Source organism: Salmo salar, chromosome 07, assembly GCF_965601325.2.
Source record: "Salmo salar chromosome 07, fSalSal1, whole genome shotgun sequence".
NCBI lineage: Eukaryota > Metazoa > Chordata > Actinopteri > Salmoniformes > Salmonidae > Salmo > Salmo salar.
This window is the reverse complement of record NC_138297.1, coordinates 47,066,107-47,088,966: the sequence shown is the minus strand read 5'-3', so window position 1 is coordinate 47,088,966 and position 22,860 is coordinate 47,066,107. Positions and strand designations below refer to the sequence as shown.

Here is a 22,860-nt window from a genome sequence, read left to right as displayed (position 1 = left end):
TGTGTATTCATGACATACAATCTGGGCTCTCTCGTTAGGTTCGATGGCTGGATGAAACTAGCTGTGTTCATTGATCACAGCTGACGGGTCAACAGCAGGTAAGGGTTAAGCCGTTTTAATCTGTAAGGAAAGATATAGGGAGGATAGAAGGAGACGGAATTAATCAGACAGCGGTATTTAGTATGAGAACCTTTACTAATGAGGCCTGCATAGTTAACACAAGGAGAAAAGAGAATCGGAGGGAGAGTGTGTGTGGTGTGTGTGTGTGTGTGTGTGTGTGTGTGTGTGTGTGTGTGTGTGTGTGTGTGTGGTGTGGGGTGTGTGGGGGAGAGAGAGGATGGAGGGAGGGAGGGAGGAGTGAACGACAGATGGGAAATGAATCGCAAGCTGCAGGAGAATAGGTTGTCAGCATCCAGAGCTCCAAGGTCCGACTCTCATTAAAGGTAAATACAGTGTGTGTGTGTGTGTGTGTGTCTATATTTACCTGATATTTGTACTTACAGATACGTGTGCTAGATGGAGAAATGAATGCCTTTGATTTGACCCGTGTGGTTAAAGCAGCAGAAAGAGCAGATAGAGGGAAAGAGAAAGGGAGAGGTAAAACGAGAGAAGGGATACAAAGCATTAGCATCAAACGTGCTTCATACCCAGACCGAGACGGGAGAGAAACCAGTAGAGGGACCAACCGTGCAAATGAGAGTGAGAGAGAGAAAAGGACAGGAAAGGGTTATAGAATAACAGCTCAAGTAAAAAGAAGACAGGAGTGCAGTATCAAAACAAAAGGAGGTCTAGAGAGTGAATTGTGTAGCATCTGAGTGAGTTTGAGAGAGAGCTGTAGTGTTTGTCTCTTTGTTGCATGCATCTCAGACTGCGGTCCCTCGCTCAGTTTGTCTCTTTGTTGCATGCATCTCAGACTGCGGTCCCTCACTCAGTTTGTCTCTTTGTTGCATGCATCTCAGATTGCGGTCCCTGACTCAGTTTGTCTCTTTGTTGCATGCATCTCAGATTGCGGTCCCTGACTCAGTTTGTCTCTTTGCTCTCCAGCGTCTGTGCGTCTCTCTCACCTCCAGGATGGAGGGGCTGCTGCGGCTGAGTCTACCCGGAGCTTGAGGAGCCTTCCTGGGCTTCGTCTGTGTCATCCTCCCCCTGTCTCTCTCTGCCCTGGTCCCCCTATACTCATCCATCACTCGACCTCTGCAGTACAAGAGAGCATCCGGTCCCACACGACACCTTCCACCTAATCCCCACACTGAATCGCCAGGGCAACCATGGACGGACTACGCCTGCCACCGGTCATCGAGGAGGTCATGGACCCTGCAGGTTAGTGTGTGTGTTTGTTTGTGTGTATGTTTGTTTGTGTGTGTGCTTATCACACAATCATGTGTGTGTTGTTTATATGCCTGCGTGTGTGCATTGCATACCAATGACTCCATGGATGTCTACACAAAATGTTGTGTTCGTGAGTGTGTGAGCCATAAATGGTCTACCAGTGTATGTGTGTGTGTGTCTGTTTGTGTGTCTGGGTGTTTGTGTTAGCCAGTCAGCGAGGCCTGTGTTTACCAGAACAGATGGATTAACAGAGAGATCCAGGCAGGCTTCATCTCAGAGGGAGGGAGAGACAGCCTGCCAGCCTTCCATAGTGACACTACTTAGGGACGTCATCCAGCAGAGACTGTAAGCTAGCTGGATCACAGAGCTCTGTCAATATTACATTCATAAACTCTTAATATTATTCAAATATAAATGCTGATGCTGGGTAAATATTCAATCATCAGAACAATAGGAATTCTGTATACATTCTTTCAGCTATTAGATCCCCAGGGGTTTTCCTGGCATTAATGATGTTGGACATTCAGCCTATGTATTTGTTTTGTAACCTATGACCTCTGTTGTGAATCCTTTATGATAACTAGCTTATGTACAGTGTATGACTGACCGTTGGTCCACAGGTTAAGTTTGGCCATTGAGCCGATTACTACAAGCTCTATGCAGACGCAAGATTTGGAGTGTTGCAATGTTTTTCGTTACAAAAGGGGCCTTGTAATACACTCCGACATTCAACATACCTTTTTACTACCTGAAAGGTTTTGCCGCTTGGTTTCTTGATCTGATCTATATGCTACATAGGCTATTCATCAAAGTAGCCCATTTTGCATTGATAACCAAATATAATCTCAGTAACTGTTCAAACAGTAAACCAAACAACAAGAATCCACCGGACAAGGTATTTTGTTTAGAACTTGTGATATAGGCTATTGTGAAATGGTAGAACCTGCTGCAGGCAAGTGGCTAGCCATGTGCTTTTTTCTCCATGACCAAAACATGATAACGTTTTATTTTTAGCTGATGGAAATTAATACACAAGCAGCCTATCAAACTGGAATAATGTTTTAGGTTACACCAGCAAGTATAAAAATATTTATAAAATTATAAATCTGATTATTTCACATGGAGATGTGGGAAGCTGAAAAGGCTAGCTAGCTCGCTATGTTTTTAGCAAGGCTAAAACCAGCTAGCCAGGCTGCCACCTAACTACTACTAGCAAGGAAAGGCAACTCTTCCTTGCTTTAACTAAATGAAAAGACAAAAATGAAAAACGTTGCTATCGCCCCCTTGCAAATGGGAGAGGGACCGTGGCCGATATCATGTTACCAAAAGGTATCCTCTACTCCAGAAATCCCACTCCACCCATGCACACACACATGCACGTAGATCAACGGAGGGAAGCTTGTAGTAACCTTAATATAAGCCATGGTCTGATCACACGTATGGTTCCTTATGTTAGTTATCCAAGACATACTGTATTTGAGGTGAGAGTGTGAGGTGTGCAGTGGGTGGTTAAAGCAGGTACAATGTTGTAGTTTTAACAGGTGTAGGTGAGACAGTGTTGTAGTTTTAACAGGTGTAGGTGAGACAGTGTTGTAGTTTTAACAGGTGTAGGTGAGACAGTGTTGTAGTTTTGACAGGTGTAGGTGAGAGTGTTGTAGTTTTGACAGGTGTAGGAGAGACAGTGTTGTAGTTTTAACAGGTGTAGGTGAGACAGTGTTGTAGTTTTGACAGGTGTAGGTGAGACAGTGTTGTAGTTTTGACAGGTGTAGGAGAGACAGTGTTGTAGTTTTAACAGGTGTAGGAGAGACAGTGTTGTAGTTTTGACAGGTGTAGGAGAGACAGTGTTGTAGTTTTAACAGGTGTAGGTGAGACAGGTGTAGGTGAGACAGTGTTGTAGTTTTAACAGGTGTAGGCAGTGTTAGTTTTTCCACTCTTTTTTTAAATGTATTCTAGTCCTAGATGTTTTTACGTTGGAGAATGTTTTGCAACTGAACATGACTCTGGTAATGTTACCAGGGCTCCAAAACATTCTAGAATGTTGCAGATGGAGAATACCATGAATAGAACTGACGTTATTCCTTATTCAACATGTCAGAGAGGCCCCAGGTTGTTAGCTATAGCTGGTGTAGTTAGTGTAGCCTAAAGAAATGGTTAAAGGTTCGGTCCGTAAGTAGTCGAGTTTCAGAACAGCCGGCAATATGCTTTATGTCTGTAAAAAGCGGCCCACCAACGCACGAAAGAAAGAAGAAAAAAAGTAGAGCTGGTATATGGCTCATTTTCTCTGAGGAAAAGAAGGAGACTTGGTAACGGTGGCTACAGAACCTGGCTATGAAATGCAGTGGGGAAAGTGGGAGGGTTGAACGAGACCACACATTCAAAGACGGACTACTTTTCTATAATAGAGGGAGAGAAAAACATAGCTAGACTGTTGTTTCACTATTAAGCTCAATGCTGCTGTTGTTTTTCATTTAGTAAAGAAGCTTCTTTCTTAACCAGGCAAAAGGTAGCTAACTAGAAGGCTGGTGGTGACTGGTTAGCCACGGGGAAGCAAGAGAGTCGGCTTCACAATGTGTATAATCGGAGGCAGGCTGTGTGTGCCCGGGTGTGGTGTGTCCTTTAGACTGCTGAACAGAACTGCTCTGTGTATCTGTGCTGCTAATATTCATTGTGCTTATCACTGAAAAGCTCTCAATCTCACCTAAAAACTCTTATCCAGCCCATTGGGCTCCCGAGTGGTGCAGCGGTGTTAGGCACTGCATCCGGCCTCTGGCAGTCTCTATGGGGGTGCCACAGGGTTTAATTCTCGGGCCGACTCTTTTCTCTGTATACATCAATGATGTCGCTCTTGCTGCTGGTGATTCCCTGATCCACCTCTACGCAGACGACACCATTCTGTATACTTCTGGCCCCTCTTTGGACACTGTGTTAACTAAACTCCAGAAGAGCTTCAATGCCATACAACTCTCCTTCCGTGGCCTCCAACTACTCTTAAACGCAAGTAAAACTAAATGCATGCTATTCAATCGATCACTGCCTGCACCTGCTTGCCTGTCCAGCATCACTACTCTCGACGGCTTTGACTTAGAATACGTGGACAACTACAAATACCTAGGTGTCTGGTTAGACTATAAACTCTCCTTCCAGATTCACATTAAGCATCTCCAATCCAAAATTAAATCTAGAATCGGCTTCCTATATCGCAACAAAGCATCCTTCACTAATGCTGCCAAACATACCCTCATAAAACTGACCATCCTACAGATCCTCGACTTCGGTGATGTCATCTATAAAATAGCCTCCAACACTCTACTCAACAAATTGCAGTCTATCACAGATCACTGCACCTGTACATAGCCCATCTGTAAACAGCCCATTCATCCCCATACACTACCCACCACTGTGACCAGTACGCTCTCGTTGGTTGGCCCTCGCTTCATACTCGTCGCCAAACCCACTGGCTACAAGTTATCTACAAGTCTCTGCTAGGTAAAGCACCGCCTTATCTCAGCTCACTGGTCACCATAGCAGCACCCACTCGTAGTACGTGCTCCAGCAGGTATATCTCACTGGTCACCCCCAAAGCCAATTCCTCCTTTGGTTGTCTTTCCTTCCAGTTCTCTGCTGCCAATGACTGGAACGAACTGCAAAAATCTCTGAAGCTGGAGACTCATATCTCCCTCACTATCTTTAAGCACCAGCTGTCAGAGCAGCTCACAGATCACTGCACCTGTACATAGCCCATCTGTAAACAGCCCATTTATCTACCTACCTCATCCCCATACTGTATTTATGTATTTATCTTGCTCCTTTGCACCCCAGTATCTCTACTTGCACATTCATCTTCTGCACATCTACCATTCCAGTGTTTAATTGCTAAATTGTAATTACGTCGCCACCATGGCCTATTTATTGCCTTAACTCCCTTATCTTACCTCATTTGCACTCACTGTATATAGACTTTTTGTTTTCTTTTGTTCTACTGTATTATTGACTATGTTTTGTTTATTTCATGTGTAACTCTGTGTTGTTGTATGTGTCGAATTGCTATGCTCTGTCTTAGCCAGGTCGCAGTTGTAAATGAGAACTTGTTCTCAACTAGTCTACCTGGTTAAATAAAGGTTCAATGAAAAAACATTAATAGTCTGATTTTAATCACAGAGATAACTGAAATGAAATATAATTTTAGTTTAGTTATTGTCTCGTCAATTTCCTCTGAAAAATAGGTGTTTAACAAAAATTGTAGTCACTATTTTCATTGATGAAATTAACTCTGGGTGCAGGTGGGAGAGAGTTTAACAGGTACAGGTGAGACAATATTGTAGTTACCGTATGTACAGGTGAGTTTGGGTTAGCCACAGGTGTCTGAGTTGAGTTGCTGTTCAAGATAAATTTAGTTAGCCAAAGCTACTCTGGCAGAGTGGATGGGGCTAGTTAGCTGTTGTAGCTGTGAGTTAGCCATAGCTGCTCTAGTTAATGGGGTTTGTTAGCTAGTATGAAGGACTTGAGCTAGGTATAGCTAGCTATACCCAGATGAAACAGAGAGTCCCGGGAGTTCTCCCTGTAAAATGCTGTCTCTGATCAAAACCCACGTCCGTTGTGATCTTCAGAGCTGCTTTGTGATGGCTCTATGCTGTGTGGTTCATTCTCTCTGTGTGTGGTTCATTCTCTCTGTGTGTGTGTGTGCGGTTCATTCTCTCTGTGTGTGTGGTTCATTCTCTCTGTCTGTGGTTCATTCTCTCTGTGTGTGTGGTTAATTCTCTATGTGTGTGGTTCATTCTGTGTGTGTGGTTCATTCTCTCTGTGTGCGTGGTTCATTCTCTCTGTGTGTGGTTCATTCTGTGTGTGTGGTTCATTCTCTCTGTGTGTGTGTGTGTGTGCGGTTCATTCGGTGTGTGTCTGCTGATGGCCCAGTTTATTCTGCTACTGTAATGACTACAGTGTTTCTCCACTCTCACTACAAAGCACTGACAAACACACAGCATCTCTCTCCTTCTCCCTCCCCCCCTCACCTGATCTGACTCTAAGGAGTTTGATAGAGAGGTAGAGGATAATGATGGACACACTGTGGGAGAGGGACGGAGAAGGTCTAACACCCACTGCATCTCAATCTCCTTTGATCTGACAGTGACATTCTAGAACACACCATCCATGTTGTGTCACACACACACACACACACACACACACACACACACACACACACACACACACACACACACACACACACACAATATGCCTTTGAAGAACCATTGACTCCCATAGCGCTTCCTTCCCTCAATACCCACTGGTTTCACCAATCCCCGTCTCTACTTGTCCACCCCCAGCAGCTGCACCCCTCCTCTCCGTCTCTTCACATATGCCATGTATAGCACCCACAGAGCCCAGCGCATGCCAACCTCATCCTCCCACCATCACGCCTCCATGGCCCACTAACACACCACTCTACTGCAGTCTCTCTCGCTGCTCTCTCTCTCTCTCACACACAGGGAGACAGCTGCAGCCATAGTTCTGCAGCCATAGTTCTCCTCTCCTCTGTCATCTGTAATTGGATGTGACTGGCGATGAAAAGTTCAGGATCGTGACCCAGCAAAAACGAGGCCTCTTGAGCCTTCCCTTCCTTCCTGCCAGTAACCAGTCCCCCCATCCCCATGTCCTCCTCCTGTACTACCTCAACTCTGCAACCCATCCTCGCCTAGTACACAGAGCTAATCGTAGGAGTGTGTCTGTAACAGAGGTCAACAACAAGTACAGTCCTGAGAGCTGATTGTCTAGTTACAGTATAACCTTCTTTAAACTCCGTGTTTACTCTCTCTCTCTCGCTCGCTCTCTCTGGTGTGTGTGCCGCTGTCTAACATGATTATTATCAGTGTAGCTGAGTACTGAACTCCTACACTGTCTCTGTATTACGACCCACTTAAAGGCAATAACTGTCAAACTAACAATTCATCACTATACCCTCATCAAGTCACTAGATGTCTGACTGGAACAGGTCTGTAGACTGTGAATTTGTTTCTGCTGCTTTGAGCCAAGTCTGGAAATGGCTTGTGGATGTGTATCCTGGCTGGCAATCCCTATGAAATATCCTGTTAAGAATGACAATCTGCGTCCCAAATGTCATCCTGTTCCCTATATAGTGCACTACTTTTGACCAGAGCTCTATGGTCTATCTAAAGTAGTGAACTACAGTATATAGAGAATAGTGCCATTTGGGATGCTATCTAACGTTAGCTAAGGACACTGCACTAACTCGGCAGTTAACACAGGTAGCTGTTTCAGGTAAACTAGCTAATCTAGCTAATTGGGATTTAATTATAATGTCAGTACTAGATACAGTGGTTAGCTAGCTTGGAGGAAGTATTTAGTGTTGTGTGTACTGTGTTTGTGCACTTAGCTAGCTACCATCCCATAGGCCCATCCGTGGATGTTTGGAGAAAATGCACAATTTTTTCTTTTTTCTGATTGGCTCAAAGTTACATTTTTGGCCGCTAATGAGCATGGTGATTCTACAAGTAGAATCGGTAGGTTCGTCGCTACCAAGTCGGCACGCAGCAGGTAACGCTTTTGTTCTACTAAGAGAAGGAACGGCCTCCCACTGTGATAAGTACATATTGGCAGTCTATCGGCAGTGAGATTCTCAGTGTGTTTCATGCTTTAGAAGTAAGCTATGTTGTTAGACTAGTAACATTCAGACTTAGTGAGAAGTGTGTGTCTGTGTTAGGCTGTGTGTATGCAGGTGGCACACGGGCACAGGGTTGGGTGTATTATTTGGTACTCGAGGCCTAATCAGTTGGTCTACTGAATACAATATAACTGTGATATATACAACCTAACAGTTACTAATTGGTTAATAGAAACCCTGCTTTTTGTTCATTATTTTGGAATCCCAATTATATGTACTTTGTTACAATCCCTGGTAACACACATATAGTTACAACACGCACCTTACTCGACAATATATGTTAACAATATGAACACCTTACTTTAAATTAATGGGCTTAACGTGTTGTAATTATTCCATTCTGTACAGGCTAATTAGCATGTTAGGTATCTAATTTGCATAAAATAGTATAAAAGTTATATTCTAATTTCAGAAATTGCTACGTACTCTCAGTTTTGCATAAAGCATGAAGATTTATTAATAATATGACCACCCTACTTTAAATTATTGGGCTTAAATTACTGTAATTATGTATTCTGTACTGCCTAATGTACTATTAACGATCTAATTTGCATAATATTACATTTTCATTTAGTAAATTTTACTTTAAATTGAATAATCTCTGTGTTCTACATCAGCCTTGAAAATGTCATAACAACATGACCACCCTATCTTGAGATATTGGACAAAACATGTTGATTTTAAGAATCCAGGCTGGTGATTTGGTGCCATTATTGACCAGGGATTAACATTGTCTGTGACCTTTTTCAATCACTTCAAAATATAATTCTTAGCAATGGTAAGTCCTATCCTCATGAAATACAGTGTTCTGTGTTCCTGAGAAGCTTCTCTATAACCTGGAATACAAAGTACAACACCAGAACTAAAGTTTAACACCGTTCTGTAAAGCAATACAGCCCACTACAAGAAAAAACTCAGTCTGAACTGCTTGTCTGGAGAGTCCCACACAGAGGTGTGACAATGGGGAATTGCAATGTGGCCATTTGTCTCCAAAGTAAAAATGCACAGGTATCCACATTTTAACAGCAAACAATATAAAACTACTATCGTTGTTTATATCCAATATTAGCTATAACCTAAATCACTGGAACTGAGCATGGGCCCTAGACTGTATAACTTAGCTACTGTATCCCAAACACAACTAGGAAGACCACAACTACATAAAACAAAATACATGGCTAGCTAGCTACTGAAACCAGCTAACGTTAGCTTAGCTAGCTATTCATGCATGTTTTTACTGACCGATCCGTCTGTTCTTCTCCCGGAGCCAGATCACTTCCTGTCAAGCCATATTCAGTCTCACTTTCTCTTTCAATCTCCTCAAAAACATATTTCGTGGGCATTTGTTATGCTGAAAGCAATTAAATTAATCTGTTCACCAGAAGCAGGTAATGCACTCGTCCAAGCTGCAAGGGCTTCTTCTTCCTCCTAGTGAGGTTGTAAATCCCATCCAGGTCATCTGCACATCCCTGGCAAGCCTATATCATTGGCTACACACCAGTGTAATGACAGGAATACAGCACTGAAGTGAAACACAAAGTATTTTTTTGCACGCAGTGACCAGTGGGTTTCTATCCAACCTTTTTATGCAAGTAAAGTACATGTTGGATAAAAAATTTCACAACAGGCCTGATGGAAACAGCTAATTTGTTAGTAAAATTTCCAAATGTCGACAAAACAAGGTGAGATCTTCTTGTGTCAGTAAAATGGGTTATGCGAGAAATGGCGGTGGAAACGTTTTTATGCGCAAATAACAAAAGTAAATCTCGAAAGTAAACTTGGAGTCATGACATGTTCTGTGGTCCTCCCACTTCAACTTGTCAGGAAAGCCTACAGTTTATTAGGCTACAGATTAAATAAGTGACGATGAATTTCACAGGGGGGTGAAAGTGCACGGTGATGATCTTGATGCTCCTTTCCAATAAATATCTAGGGTTTTTTTCTGGTGACATGATTATCCATGCTTGGCTGCCATTTGACAAATAAAAATACATCTCGCTCTTTTGTTCATATTAATCTCATCATGTGTAGGCTATACCCGTAACCGTACTATATCTGAGAGCTGTTGGCTGGAGCGCACGTACCAATACCAGAGTCGGCACATTCGCTATACAATGCCATTTTTTTGTGGCAAAAACCATCAGTAGAGTGGAAAATGCAACGGAAACCTATTTAACTTGTCGTTTTTATTCAGTACATGGGAATTTAATTGTAAACGTTTTTTGTATGTGCACTAAGTCATCAAGCACAGCCTTTTTATCTGCAACAAGTACATTTGATGAAAACACATCTCTGGTGGGAAAATGTGCATAATGATAAAAATGGTGGACATTAGATGTGGTCATAAACTCAACAAAAAAAGAAACGTCCTCTCACTGTGAACTGCATTTATTTTCAGCAAACTTAACTGAGACATAAACTGAACAAGTTCCACAGACATGTGACTAACAGAAATGGAATAATGTGTCCCTGAACAAAGGGGGGGTCAAAATCAAAAGTAACAGTCAGTATCTGGTGTGGCCACCAGCTGCATAAAATACTGCAGTGCATCTCTTCCTAATGGACTGCAACAGATTTGCCAGTTCTTGCTGTGAGATGTTACCCCAGTTGGTAGAGCATGGTGTTTGCAATGCATGGTGTTTGCAATGCCAGGGTTGTGGGTTCGATTCCCACGGGGGGCGAGCACAGAAAAAAAAATGTATGAAATGTATGCATTCACTACTGTAAGTTGCTCTGGATAAGAGCGTCTGCTAAATGACTAAAATTTTAAAATTTAACAATTTTGTGGCAACAGTTTGGGGAAGGCCCTTTCCTGTTTCAGCATGACAATGCCTTCGTACACAAAGCCAGGTCCATACAGAAATGGTTTGTCGAGATCGGTGTGGAAGAACTTGACTGGCCTGCACAGAGCCCTGACCTCAACTCCATCGAACACCTTTAAGATGAATTGGAATGCCGACTGCGAGCCAGGCCTAATCGCCCAACATCACTGCCCGACCTCACTAATGCGTTTGTGGCTGAATGGAATCAAGTCCCCGCAGCCATGTTCCAACATCTAGTGGAAAGCCTCCCCAGCAGCAAAGGGAATTAATGGCTGTGATTTTGGAATGAGATGTTCGACTAGCAGGTGTCCACATATGTTTGGTCATGTAGTGTATCATTGTATAAACACACATAAGATGGCAAAATGTGCAGAAATGCAGGAACTTAGCTTTAAAACTGCAACATTTTCTCCACCAACAAGAGGGGTGTGAACAGTTTGAGGTTGCATTGGGTCGCTTGGTGGGGGTTTGTTACTTCGGCGATAAATTACAACATCCATCCGGACCTTCTCAAATAGTATTTGAGTACCCCTGCTCTATACTAACCAGACAGCAGCCATCTCCAAAGGAGCTCGTGGGTGTGAACTTCCCTTGTATGGTCTTATAAAAATATATATATTCTAACAGGTGCGTGTGTGTGTCAATTATTATGAAAGATCTCGGCTGACACAACCTACATAGTTGTCTCAGTGAGAATGTGAATTCATAACGTGGCTAGATTCCTGTCATGGTTTCTCTTCTGAATGGGATGTTTTGTCCTTGAGGGAGCGACGTCAATAAAAAAAGATGGATGGGCTCATTGGAATGGAGGGATGCGAGTTAACGTGAGGATTCTGCACATAACTGTAGTTTAAGGTGTGTGTGGGTTTTCTCCAAATGGGACCATGAGACTGTTCCCAGTAAGACTGCATTGTGTCTATGCGGTGCTGCTAGACATTGACAGTGTGTGTGGGATGTCATCTTTTTGTGTGTGAGTGTGAGGTGTCTGTTACCTTCGTGTGTTCGTAGAAGATTAGGATATGAAGGATAGAGGTAGAGGAGAGAAAGGGCGAGAGAGTGAAATCGATAACATTATGTCCCAATGCCCTCCGTCCTCCTCCATCTTCATCATCCTACAATATATCATATCCCCTCTGCACTGGGGCTGTGTGTAGTCAGGTTAGTCATATGGATTTTATGAGCCCTCATTCTGTGTGCGTTTGTGTGTGTGTGTGAGAGAGTGTGTGTGTGTATTCATAATCTCCTAGTAAATCACAGAGACAGGGGTGCTCTGATAGGAGATATTTTCCTCATATTGATCTCCCCTCCCTCGTACAGAAGGAAAACAAATTGAATTGGGTTCATAATCGGGTAAACATTAATACTGGTGATTAGTCTAGTCTGGTTTAGGCTTTTATTTAGGTCCTCTAATATTCCTACTCTTTGATTCTGTTCATGCCTTTTTACTCTTATCTTCTCTCGCCTATCCTCTCTCTGCTTCATCCTTTTTTACTCTAAAATTGTCATCGGTCCTTCTCTCCCTTCAGCTGTTTTTCTCTTTTTTTCTCCTCTCTTTCATTCTCTCTCATCATCTTACTGGCTTCATCTCCTCTCTCCATCTCATATGAAATACTCATTACAGCTCTATCAAACATTCATTAAAAATACCACTGCCACAGTGATGACGTCTGATTTGGCCAGAGAGAAAGAAAGGGAAGATGCTGAGAACCAGAGGAGATGAGGGATGGAGGAAGTGAAGGAGAGATGTTACATGTCTTCACAGAACTAATGCAGACCTATTGATATTCCAGTACTTCTCTCCTCTGGCCTACGATCTACTGTCTTTTCTCATCAAGGCTGGGGTGGTGTGTGTGTGTGTGTGTGTGTGTGTGTGTGTGTGTGTGTGTGTGTGTGTGTGTGTGTGTGTGTGTGTGTGTGTGTGTGTGTGTGTGTGTGTGTGTGTGTGTGTGTGTGTGTGTGTGTGTGTGTGTGTGTGTGTGTGTGTGTGTGTGTGTGTGTGTCTGTGTGTGTGTTTTGTGGCAACATCTGGGATAATGGTCACTTGGGGATTGATGAAAGGAACAGAGCCGGATGGATTGATAATGGGACATGGAAGAAGGAGGTTGTGTGTATAGGTCTGTGTGGTGGTCCTCAGTATTCTGCCTGTCTCTCATAGCCAATATCACCTGCTCCGCCTCAGTCTCACTCAGGAGTCTGTGTGTGTGTGTGTGTGTGTGTGTGTGTGTGTGTGTGTGTGTGTATGTGATAAAGGCAAGCTAGCACCCTGTCCTTGGTCTGGGATGAATCACACCAGAATAGTAATCAGTGCAGGTGTTGGCCTGGGGCAAAAGACTAGTTTCTGATTCTCTGTCACTCATTCTTTTCAACCTTTCTCTCTTTTCACTGGCTCAGCTGTAGAATCTTGAGTGGATATGTGGCACACCTGACCGTTGCTGAGGTGCAGGAGATAACGAGTGACACTGAAATTAAAAGGAATCAGAGCATCCAAAAACACACAATGCCAGAGGCCACATATAGGTAACTTGTGTCAATGCAATCAGACATGACGAACAACACCTGCGTACAAAGCAATCAGTAGTCAATTATCTCAATTATCTCAGAAAAGTGTGACTTGATTGAGACAGTATAGATATTTTTAGGATTCAGTATAGTTTTGACATAATTGTACCTTTTTTGTAATTACATTTTTACATAACAGGTGTGAACTAAATAAACAAAATAAAAATGCGAAAGGGGTGGGCCTATGGGAACTTGTAAGCGGGTATTGGGTTAAAGAACCAACATAAATTACAGGAACCACATAAAGCCAGGGGTTAAGGGGAAACATATTAAAGGATGACCCTCATGTTAAAATAATGAGAATAAAAATACTGGATCAAGTCACACTTTTCTGAGATAATTGATTACTGATGTGCCTCCTGGCGCTTTTGTTGCTGATGCACAACATGTCTGATTGCGTTGATGCACGTTTCCTATATGTGGCCTTGTGTGTCATCGTGTGTTTTTGTATTCTCTGATGAAGGTCTGACGACTGAAAGCTCAGCCTAATAAATGTAAAATGATGCATTGATCATGAGTGTACGGAGATTCCTATTCATTTCACTGGCTCAGCTGTGCCACAGAGCAGTGTTATATGTTCCTCTTTGTGTGAGTGAGTGTGTGTGGTGTGTGTGTGTGTGTGTGTGTTTGTTTGTGTGAGTGGTCTTGAGTGGATGTGTGTACTGTGTAGACAGTGTTGATGGTGCTTGTCAGGAGTGATCAGGGCTGTGGAGAGGGAATGTGTCTGGACATTACTGCCTTTGTCAGGGAGAGACAGAAAGAGAAGGATGCTGAAGAAAGAGATTAACAGATTAGGAGAGATGGCGAAAGAGACAGAAAGACAAAAATAGCAAGCAAGATACATTTTATTAGTCACATGCGCTGAATACAACAGGTGTAGACCTTACAGTGAACTGCTTACTTACGAGCCCCTAACCAACAATGCAGTTTAAAAAAAATACGGATAAGAATAAGAGATAAAAGTAACAAGTAATTAAAGATCAGCAGTAAAATAACAATTGCGAGACTATATACAGGGGGGTACCAATACAGAGTCAATGTGCGGGTAGTATGAACATGTAGGTAGAGTTATTAAAGTGACTATGCATAGATGACAACAGAGAGTAGCAGTGGTGTGGGGAGGGGGGAGGGCAATGAAAATAGTCTGGGTAGCTTGGGGGTAGAAGCTGTTTAGAAGTCTCTTGTACCTAGACTTGGCGCTCTGGTACCGCTTGCCGTACAGTAGCAGAGGGAACAGTCTATGACTAGGGTGGCTGGAGTCTGACAATTTTTAGGGCCTTCCTCTGACACCGCCTGGTATAGAAGTCCTGGATGGCAGAAAGCTTGACCCCAGTGATGTACTGGGCCGTTCGCACTACCCTCTGCAGTGCCTTGCGGTCGGAGGCCGATCAGTTGCCATACCAGGCAGTGATGCAACCAGTCAGGATGCTCTCGATGGTGCAGCTGTAGAAACGTTTGAGGATCTGAGGACCCATGCCAAATCTTTTCAGTCTCCTGAGGGGGAATAGGTTTTGTCGTGCTCTCTTCACGACTGTCTTGGTGTGCTTGGACCATGTTAGTTTGTTGGTAATGTGGACACCAAGGAACTCGAAACTCTCAACCTGCTCCACTGCAGCCCGTCAATGAGAATGGGGGCGTGCTTGGTCCTCCTTTTCCTGTAGTCCACAATCATCTCCTTTGTCCTGATCACGTTGAGGGTTAGGTTGTTGTCCTGGCACCACATGACCAGGTCTCTGACCTCCTCACTATAGGCTGTCTCGTCGTTGTCGGTGATTAGGCCTACCACTGTTGTGTCATCGGCAAACTTGATGGTATTGGAGTCGTGCCTGGCCATGCAGTCATGAGTGAACAGGGAGTACAGGAGGGGACTGAGAACGCACCCTGAGGGGCCCCTGTGTTGAGGATCAGTGTGGCGGACGTGTTGTTACCTACCCTTACCGCCTGGGGGCGGCCCGTCAGGAAGTCCAGGATCCAGTTGCAGAGGGAGGTGTTTAGTCCCAGGGTCCTTAGCTTATTGATGAGCTTTGAGGGCACTACGGTGTTGAACGCTGAGCTGCAGTCAATGAATAGCATTCTCACATTGGTGTTCCTTTTGTCCAGGTGGGAAAGGGCAGTGTGGAGTGCAATAGAGATTGTATCATCTGTGGATCTGTTGGGGCGGTATGCAAATTGGAGTGGGTCTAGGGTTTCTGGGATGATGGGGTTGATGTGAGCCATGACCAGCCTTTCAAAGCACTTCATGGCTACAGATGTGAGTGTTACGGGTCGGTAGTCATTTAGGCAGGTTACCTTAGTGCTCTTGGGCACAGGCACTATGGTGGTCTGCTTAAAACATGTTGGTATTACAGACTTGGACAGGGAGAGGTTGAAAATATCAGTGAAGACACTTGCCAGTTGGTCAGCACAGGCTCGCAGTACACGTCCTGGTAATCCGTCTGGCCCTGTGGCCTTGTTGACCTGTTTAAAGGTCTTACTCACGTCGGCTGCGGAGAGCGTGATCACACAGTCTTCTGGAACAGCTGGTGCTCTCAAGCCTGTTTCAGTGTTATTTGCCTCGAAGTGAGCATAGAAGTAGTTTAGCTCGTCTGGTAGGCTCGTGTCACTGGGCAGCTCTCGTCTGTGCTTCCCTTTGTAGTCTGTAATGGTTTGCAAGCCCTGCCACATCCGACGAGCGTCAGAGCCAGTGTAGTACGATTCGGTCTTAGTCCTGTATTTACGCTTTGCCTGTTTGATGGTTCATCGGAGGGCATAGCGGGATTTCTTATAAGCTTCTGGGTTAGAGTCCCTCTCCTTGAAAGCGGCAGCTCTAGCCTTTAGCTCAGTGCAGATGCTGCCTGTAATCCATGGCTTCTGGTTGGGGTATGTACGAACGGTCACTGTGGGGATGACGTCATGGATACACTTATTAATGAATCCAATGACTGATGTGGTGTACTCCTCAATGCTGTCGGAGGAATCCCGGAACATATTCCAGTCTGTGCTAGCAAAACAGTCCTGTAGCTTAGAATCTGCTTCATCTGACCCCTTTTTTATTGATCTAGTCACTGGTGCTTCCTGCTTTAATTTTTGCTTGTAAGCAGGAATCAGGAGGATAGAATTATGGTCAGATTTGCCAAATGGAGGGCGAGGGAGAGATTTGTATGCGTCTCTGTGTGTGGTCCAGAGTTCTTTTTCCTCTGGTTGCATATTTAACATGCTGATAGAAATTTGGTCAAACGGATTTAAGTTTCCCTGCATTAAAGTCCCCGGCTACTAGGAGCGCCGCCTCTGGGTGAGCATTTTCTTGTTTGCTTATGGCGGAATACAGCTCATTCAATGCTGTCTTAGTGCCAGCCTCTGACTGTGGTGGTATGTAAACACCTACAAAGAATACAGATGAAAACTCTCTCGGTAGGTAGTGTGGTCTACAGCTTATCATGCGATATTCTACCTCAGGTGAGCAATAGCTCGAGACTTCCTTAGATATCGAGCACCAGCTGTTATTTACAAAAATATATAGTCCGCCACCCCTTGTTTTACCAGACGCCGCTATTCTATCCTACCGGTACATTGTATAATCAGCCAGCTGTATGTTGATATTGTCGTTATTCAGCCACGACTCCGTGAAGCATAAGATGTTACAGTTTTAATGTCCCGTTGGTAGTTTAATCTTCCGCGTAACTCGTTGATTTTATTCTCCAAGGATTGCATGTTTGCTAGCAGAATGGAGGGAAGTGGGGGTTTATTCGACCACCTTCGAATTCGACCGCCTACGACCCGTTTTATTCGACCGCCAAAGAGTGGGGCAGCCCACTCTTTGGCCCCTCTTTCTCCGCCTACTCTTCACGCAGATCACGGGGATCAGGGCTTGTTCCCGAGGAAGCAGTGTATCCTTCACGTCGGGCTCGTCAGAGTCGTGAAAGGAAAAATAGGATTCTGCCCGTCCGTGGTGAGTAATCGCAGTCCTGATGTCTAGAAGTTATTTTCGGTCATAAGAGACGGTCGTGGCAACATTATGTACAAAATAAGTAAAAAAATAAGTTATAAACAAACAAAAAAACACAATCGTCTGGGGGCACATAAATTGTATAGATTAGGAAAAAGGACTGAAAAACGTATCCATCTTTAATTCACCTTACCTTAATCCATCAGAAATATATGAATGGGCAAGTGAGAGAGAGAAAGGATAAAGTAAGTGACTAGACATGCTGAAAGGGGTCATAGTTTGTCCTCCCCCCAGCCCAGTGGCCCATATCCCAGCAGTCTATTTTAGCCTGGGCTGTCACAAATATTTATTGACAGGCACTCCGTGGCCACCCTTCACTCGTATTGACTTTCTATTCATAGTCTGATTCTAAAAGGTACCCTTTTCCCCTATAGTGCACTGGTCAAAAGTAGTGTATATAGGGAATGGGGTGCCATTTCAGCCGCAGCCACAGTGGGTGAACTTTCTATACATAGCCGTCTTTTAGAGGCGGCTGTAACACTGCCTGTTTATTTCCAGTGAGTGAGAGGTCCCACATACACATTAACCTGCAGTACATCACTCTTTATACAGGCTAAGAGGGCTGCCCTGCCTGCCTTTGTAAAAAAGGTGCCGCTTTAAGGCAGGCTAATTCACTGCTAGATTAAGCCAATTTACGTTGGGTTGAATTCCTCTGTATCAGGGCAATTTACAGTATATTGCAGAGGGTGTTGGAGTGGTAAGAACAGAGAAAGAGGAAGTCATGTCTTTTTTTATTGCTTTACTTTGAGTGGAGTCAGGTTGGAACCAAAGCATTGTGTGACAGATGGTGTCTTGGTGAAACATGCTATTCAGACAGAAGTGAATTGTAGCTGAAACATCAGCTTTACACCCCAGTGGACAGTGACTTCAGGTGTCTGCATGCTAAGGAGACTGTAGGGTGTGTTTGTATGTACGTGTGTGCTGGAATCCTAGCCTTCAGTAAGTCTGTATGTCTCAAACTCTGTAATTGATGTTGTGGTTTTTACTGCTCTTTTGCGTTCATGTCCCTAATAGTCACCCGTCTTCCCTATACACGGCTAGATGACAATACTCCTGCTCTCACTCCCAGTTATTGTTTCAGTAGCTTATTTACTACATATTATACCTATAAGATTGCTCTAGTTCTGTTCCCCTGAGTACCCTGCAACCAAATTGTCTGTAGCCATAAACCCATATTTGACGTAACATTGCAGTGATGGGATCAAGTGTGTAAGACTCGAGTCTCCTCATGTGTATTTTAAAGGGGGTGTATCTCTATGACTGCGTAAATAGGCTGCTTTCTGTGTGATAGGATGCATGTGTAGCATACCGTACGCAGAGAAGTGAGTGTGGCCATGGTTACCAAGGTGCTGTTTTCTGACGCACTGTTGAGGTATGACTCACTCTGCCATCGCAGACCCCCCCTCCCCCCTTCACCTCCAAACCACCAGCCACTGTGATTGTCCCTTCGTCATGTGGACACGAAGAGGGACAGGTCTGGGATTATGGATGGTGGGGAGGAGGGTCATTATCTACAGGCACAGTTGTGTAGAAGGGAGATCATTGTGGTTATGGTTGTTATTTGGGCTCTGTTCTAACTGTGGCTTCTCAGTCAGACAGAAGAGAGAGACACGTCTATTTCATCTTGCCAAGAGCATTTCAATCTCATTCTTTAGAATGAGTATTGTGTTTCAGAGAGAGAGCGAGAGAGAGAGAGAGAGAGAGAGAGAGAGAGAGAGAGCTAGCAGAGAGAGAGAGAGAGAGAGAGAGCTAGCAGAGAGAGAGAGAGAGAGAGAGAGAGAGAGAGAGAGAGAGAGAGAGAGAGAGAGAGAGAGAGAGAGAGAGAGAGAGAGAGAGAGAGAGAGAGAGAGAGAGAGAGAGAGAGAGAGAGAGAGAGAGAGAGAGAGAGAGAGAGAGAGAGAGAGAGAGAGAGAGAGAGAGAGAGAGTTAGGCGAGGAAGAGTTAGGCGAGGAAGAAGGAGTAGAGAAAGAGATGGATAGAGAGAGGGGCGAGAGGAAAGGGTCAGACAGCGATGTTGAGTGATTATTGAATGATCCCTGTGACAGTGATGCTTTTGTAGCAGGGACATCATTGGTCGCCTGCCAGAAGCCCTGACCAATCAGTCAGTCCTGTGGCAGACCAGAAGGATGTTGGGGCGCAGAGTTGATTACAGAGAGGAAGAGGAGGAGGAGGGGTAAGAAGGTTAAATAAAGGTTAAACAAAACAAACAAACAAGAGGGGAGGGAACCGTAAGGAAATGAATAAAATGGTTTCAATCACTTCACCCTAAATTACCTTGAAAATGGCACATAACCATATTTGCAATGGCCTGTCGTAAGGCTCATCTCTATACCCCACACATACAATTATCTGTAAGGTCCCTCAGTCAAGCAGTGAATTTCAAACAGATTCAACCACAAAGACCAGGGAGGTTTTCCAATGCCTCAATGAAGAGAACCTATTGGTAGATTGGTAAAAATAAAAAATAAACAGACATTGAATATCACTTTGAGCATGGTGAAGTTATTAATAACACTTTGGGTAGGATCCCGTGTGGCTCAGTAAAAATGTTTATCAATGCACTAACAAAAGGATCGGACACTTTTTTTCAACTTTCGCCTAAAATGACATACCCAAGTCTAACTGCCTGAAGCTCAGGACCTGAAGCAAGGATATGCATATTCTTGATACCATTTGAAAGGAAACACTTTGAAGTTTGTGGAAATGTGAACTTAATGTAGGAGAATATAACACATTAGATCTGGTAAACAATAATACAAAGAAAAAAACACCTACAATGTATTTTTTCCCATCATCTTTGAAATGCAAGAGAGAGGCCAAAATGTAATATTCCAGATTAGGCGCAATTTAGATTCTGGCCACTAGATGGAAGCATTGTACGTGGCAAGTTTTAGACTGATTCAATGAACCACTGTATTTCTGTTCAAAAGGTTGTATCAAGACTGCCCAAATGTGCCTACTTGGTTTATTAATACATTTTCAAGTTCATAACTGTTCACTCTTCTCAAACAATAGCATGGCATTCTTTCACTGCAATAGCTACTGTAAATTGGACAGTGCAGTTAGATTAACAAGAATGTAAGCTTTCTGCCAATATCAGATATATCTGTGTCCTGAGAAATCTTTTTGTTACTTACAAACTCATGCTAATCACATTAGCCCACGTTAGCTCAACCGTTCCATGGGGTGGACACCAATCCCGTAGAGGTTAAATGACAGAGTGAAAAGAAGGTAGCCGAGAATACAAATATTCCAAAAGATGCATCCTGGTTGCAATAAGGCACTAAAGTACAACTGCAAAAAATGTGGCAAAGAAATGAACCTTATGTCGTGAATACAAAGCGTTATGTTTGTAGCAAATCCAACACAACACATCACTGAATACCACTCTTCATATTTTCAAGCACGGTGGTGGCAGCATCATGTTATGGGTATACTTGTCATAGGCAAGCCCTAGGGAGGGTTTTTTTTGATAAAAAGAAACGGAATAGAGTTTATAACAGGCAAAATCCTAGAGGAAAACCTGGTTCAGTCTGCTTCCCAACAGACACTGGGAGATAAATTCACCTTTCAGCAGGACAATAACCTAAAACACATGGCCAAATAAACACTGGAGTTGCTTACCAAGACGACATTGAATGTTCCTGAGTGGCCTAGTTGTAGTTTAGACTTAATTCGGCTTGAAAATCTATGGCAAGACTTAAAATGTTTCTGTCTAGCAATGATCAACAGCCAACTTGACAGAGCTTGAAGAATATAAAAAAGAATAATGTGTTAATGTTTGTAAAGTTCTTACAGAAAGACTCAAAGCTGTACTTTTAAAAAAATGTAATATTTTTAAAAGCATGTTTTCACTTTGTCATTATGGGGTGTTGTGTGTAAATGGGTGAGAAAAAAACATCTATTTAATAAATGTTTAATTCAGGTTGTAACCAACAAAATGTGGAATAAGTCAAGGGGTATGAATACTTTATGAAGGCACTATAGTTTTACTTTAACCATCTTTGAAACCATTCGTTTCCCTCACCTTGCTCTGTCCCAGATGTGTGTGGTTTTACTCCTGTCTCGTCTCCCTTCGACAACTCATTACATTTGATTAAAAATAGATTGGCCTTGCTAGCTTTTAGGCATCACTGTTAAATCCAGACTAAACCAGGGCCTCCAGATATTCTTCCATAATTGTGCCATGATGATAATTGTTATGCTGTGTTTAAAAAAAAAATTAAGTCTGAGTTTCTTTCTCCGAGGCTAACATTGGATAAGTGTGTCGTGTCTTTCATTTGAGTAGATTTGGGTTGGAAGACGGACTTGGGAATGAATTCAATAAAATGTCCATCCTAATACGAAGTTGCCACAAACCCAGATCTCACAATGAAAAGACACAAGTTATCTTTGAAAAACAGGAAATGACTTATGTCAGGATACAGTACCCTTGCATACACAGGCTGCATCCTTACTAGTCTATGCATCCTAGAATTAGACAACGTTGTTTCCTAAGGCCTCACCCACATTAAACAATCACTTCAAAGGGGATGAGAGGAGCTAGGGTCTAGAGGGTGAAATGGGTTGAAACTCAGGATACTGACGACTCTGAGTCAGCTAATATAAATTTCCAAGTCTGGGACAGTATTGGTACAGGGTAACCCCAAACAGTTTCAGCTGGACTTTCACCTAATCAAAGAATTAGCTCAGCAGGAGAAGCTCTCCCTTGAGAAAGATACCCCCACCCCGAGTGGGTCAGACCAGACCTCTTCATATTATAACCCCACAGACGAGCAACCCCAAGTGGAAAGTCAACCTCCCAGCACAGGGTACTACTCCCTCATTGAAATGAAGGATACATTTACCCAGCTGGACGTGAGGCAGGTGGAGCTGGAACAGGAGGTGATTACACTCCAGTCAGCACAGACCCAGACAACAGTCCAGAACAACAACACCCCCTTAACCAGACCCGGAGAGCTGGAGGTGGAGAGAGACATATCTGCACTCTGGACTGTAATGAGACAACTTCAACAATATAAAAAGCAAGAGCTGGAGAAGAACAGAGCACTAGAGGAGATGATCAGACTGCTGGAGGAGAGGGTGAGGGGGATGGCGTGTGACAGAGAACAACCCACTGAGAGGTGGCCACCCCAGCAGAGAAGCCAGCAGAACAGCCCACTTCAGCTCCCGACAAAAGTCTTGACACCACAGCAGAACAGTCTACCCCTAACCATAGCCTCGACATCACAGCAGAACAGTCTACCCCTGACCATAGCCTCGACATCACAGCAGAACAGTCTACCCCTGACCATAGCCTCGACATCACAGCAGAACAGTCTACCCCTGACCATAGCCTCGACACCACAGCAGAACAGTCTACCCCTGACCATAGCCTCGACACCACAGCAGAACAGTCTACCCCTGACCATAGCCTCGACACCTCAGCAGAACAGTCTACCCCTGACCATAGCCTCGACACCACAGCAGAACAGTCTACCCCTGACCAT

The 22,860-nt window shown here is 43.7% G+C and overlaps 1 protein-coding gene across 3 annotated transcripts in view; it reads left to right on the top strand.

Annotated features, from left to right (window-relative positions):
* The window catches only part of LOC106609297 (uncharacterized), a 46,914-nt gene continuing 24,054 nt past the window's right edge, over positions 1–22,860 (top strand). For 2 of the 3 annotated variants that reach the window (XM_082977700.1, XM_014207953.3), the window contains exons 1-2: positions 370–443; positions 1,045–1,320. In XM_082977700.1, the coding sequence (XP_082833826.1) occupies positions 1,269–1,320 (52 nt within the window). In that variant the 5' untranslated portion in view covers positions 370–443; positions 1,045–1,268. Of the gene's footprint in view, positions 99–369; positions 444–1,044; positions 1,321–22,860 lie in introns of those variants that run through there. The other variant, XM_014207954.3, reaches the window with a different exon arrangement.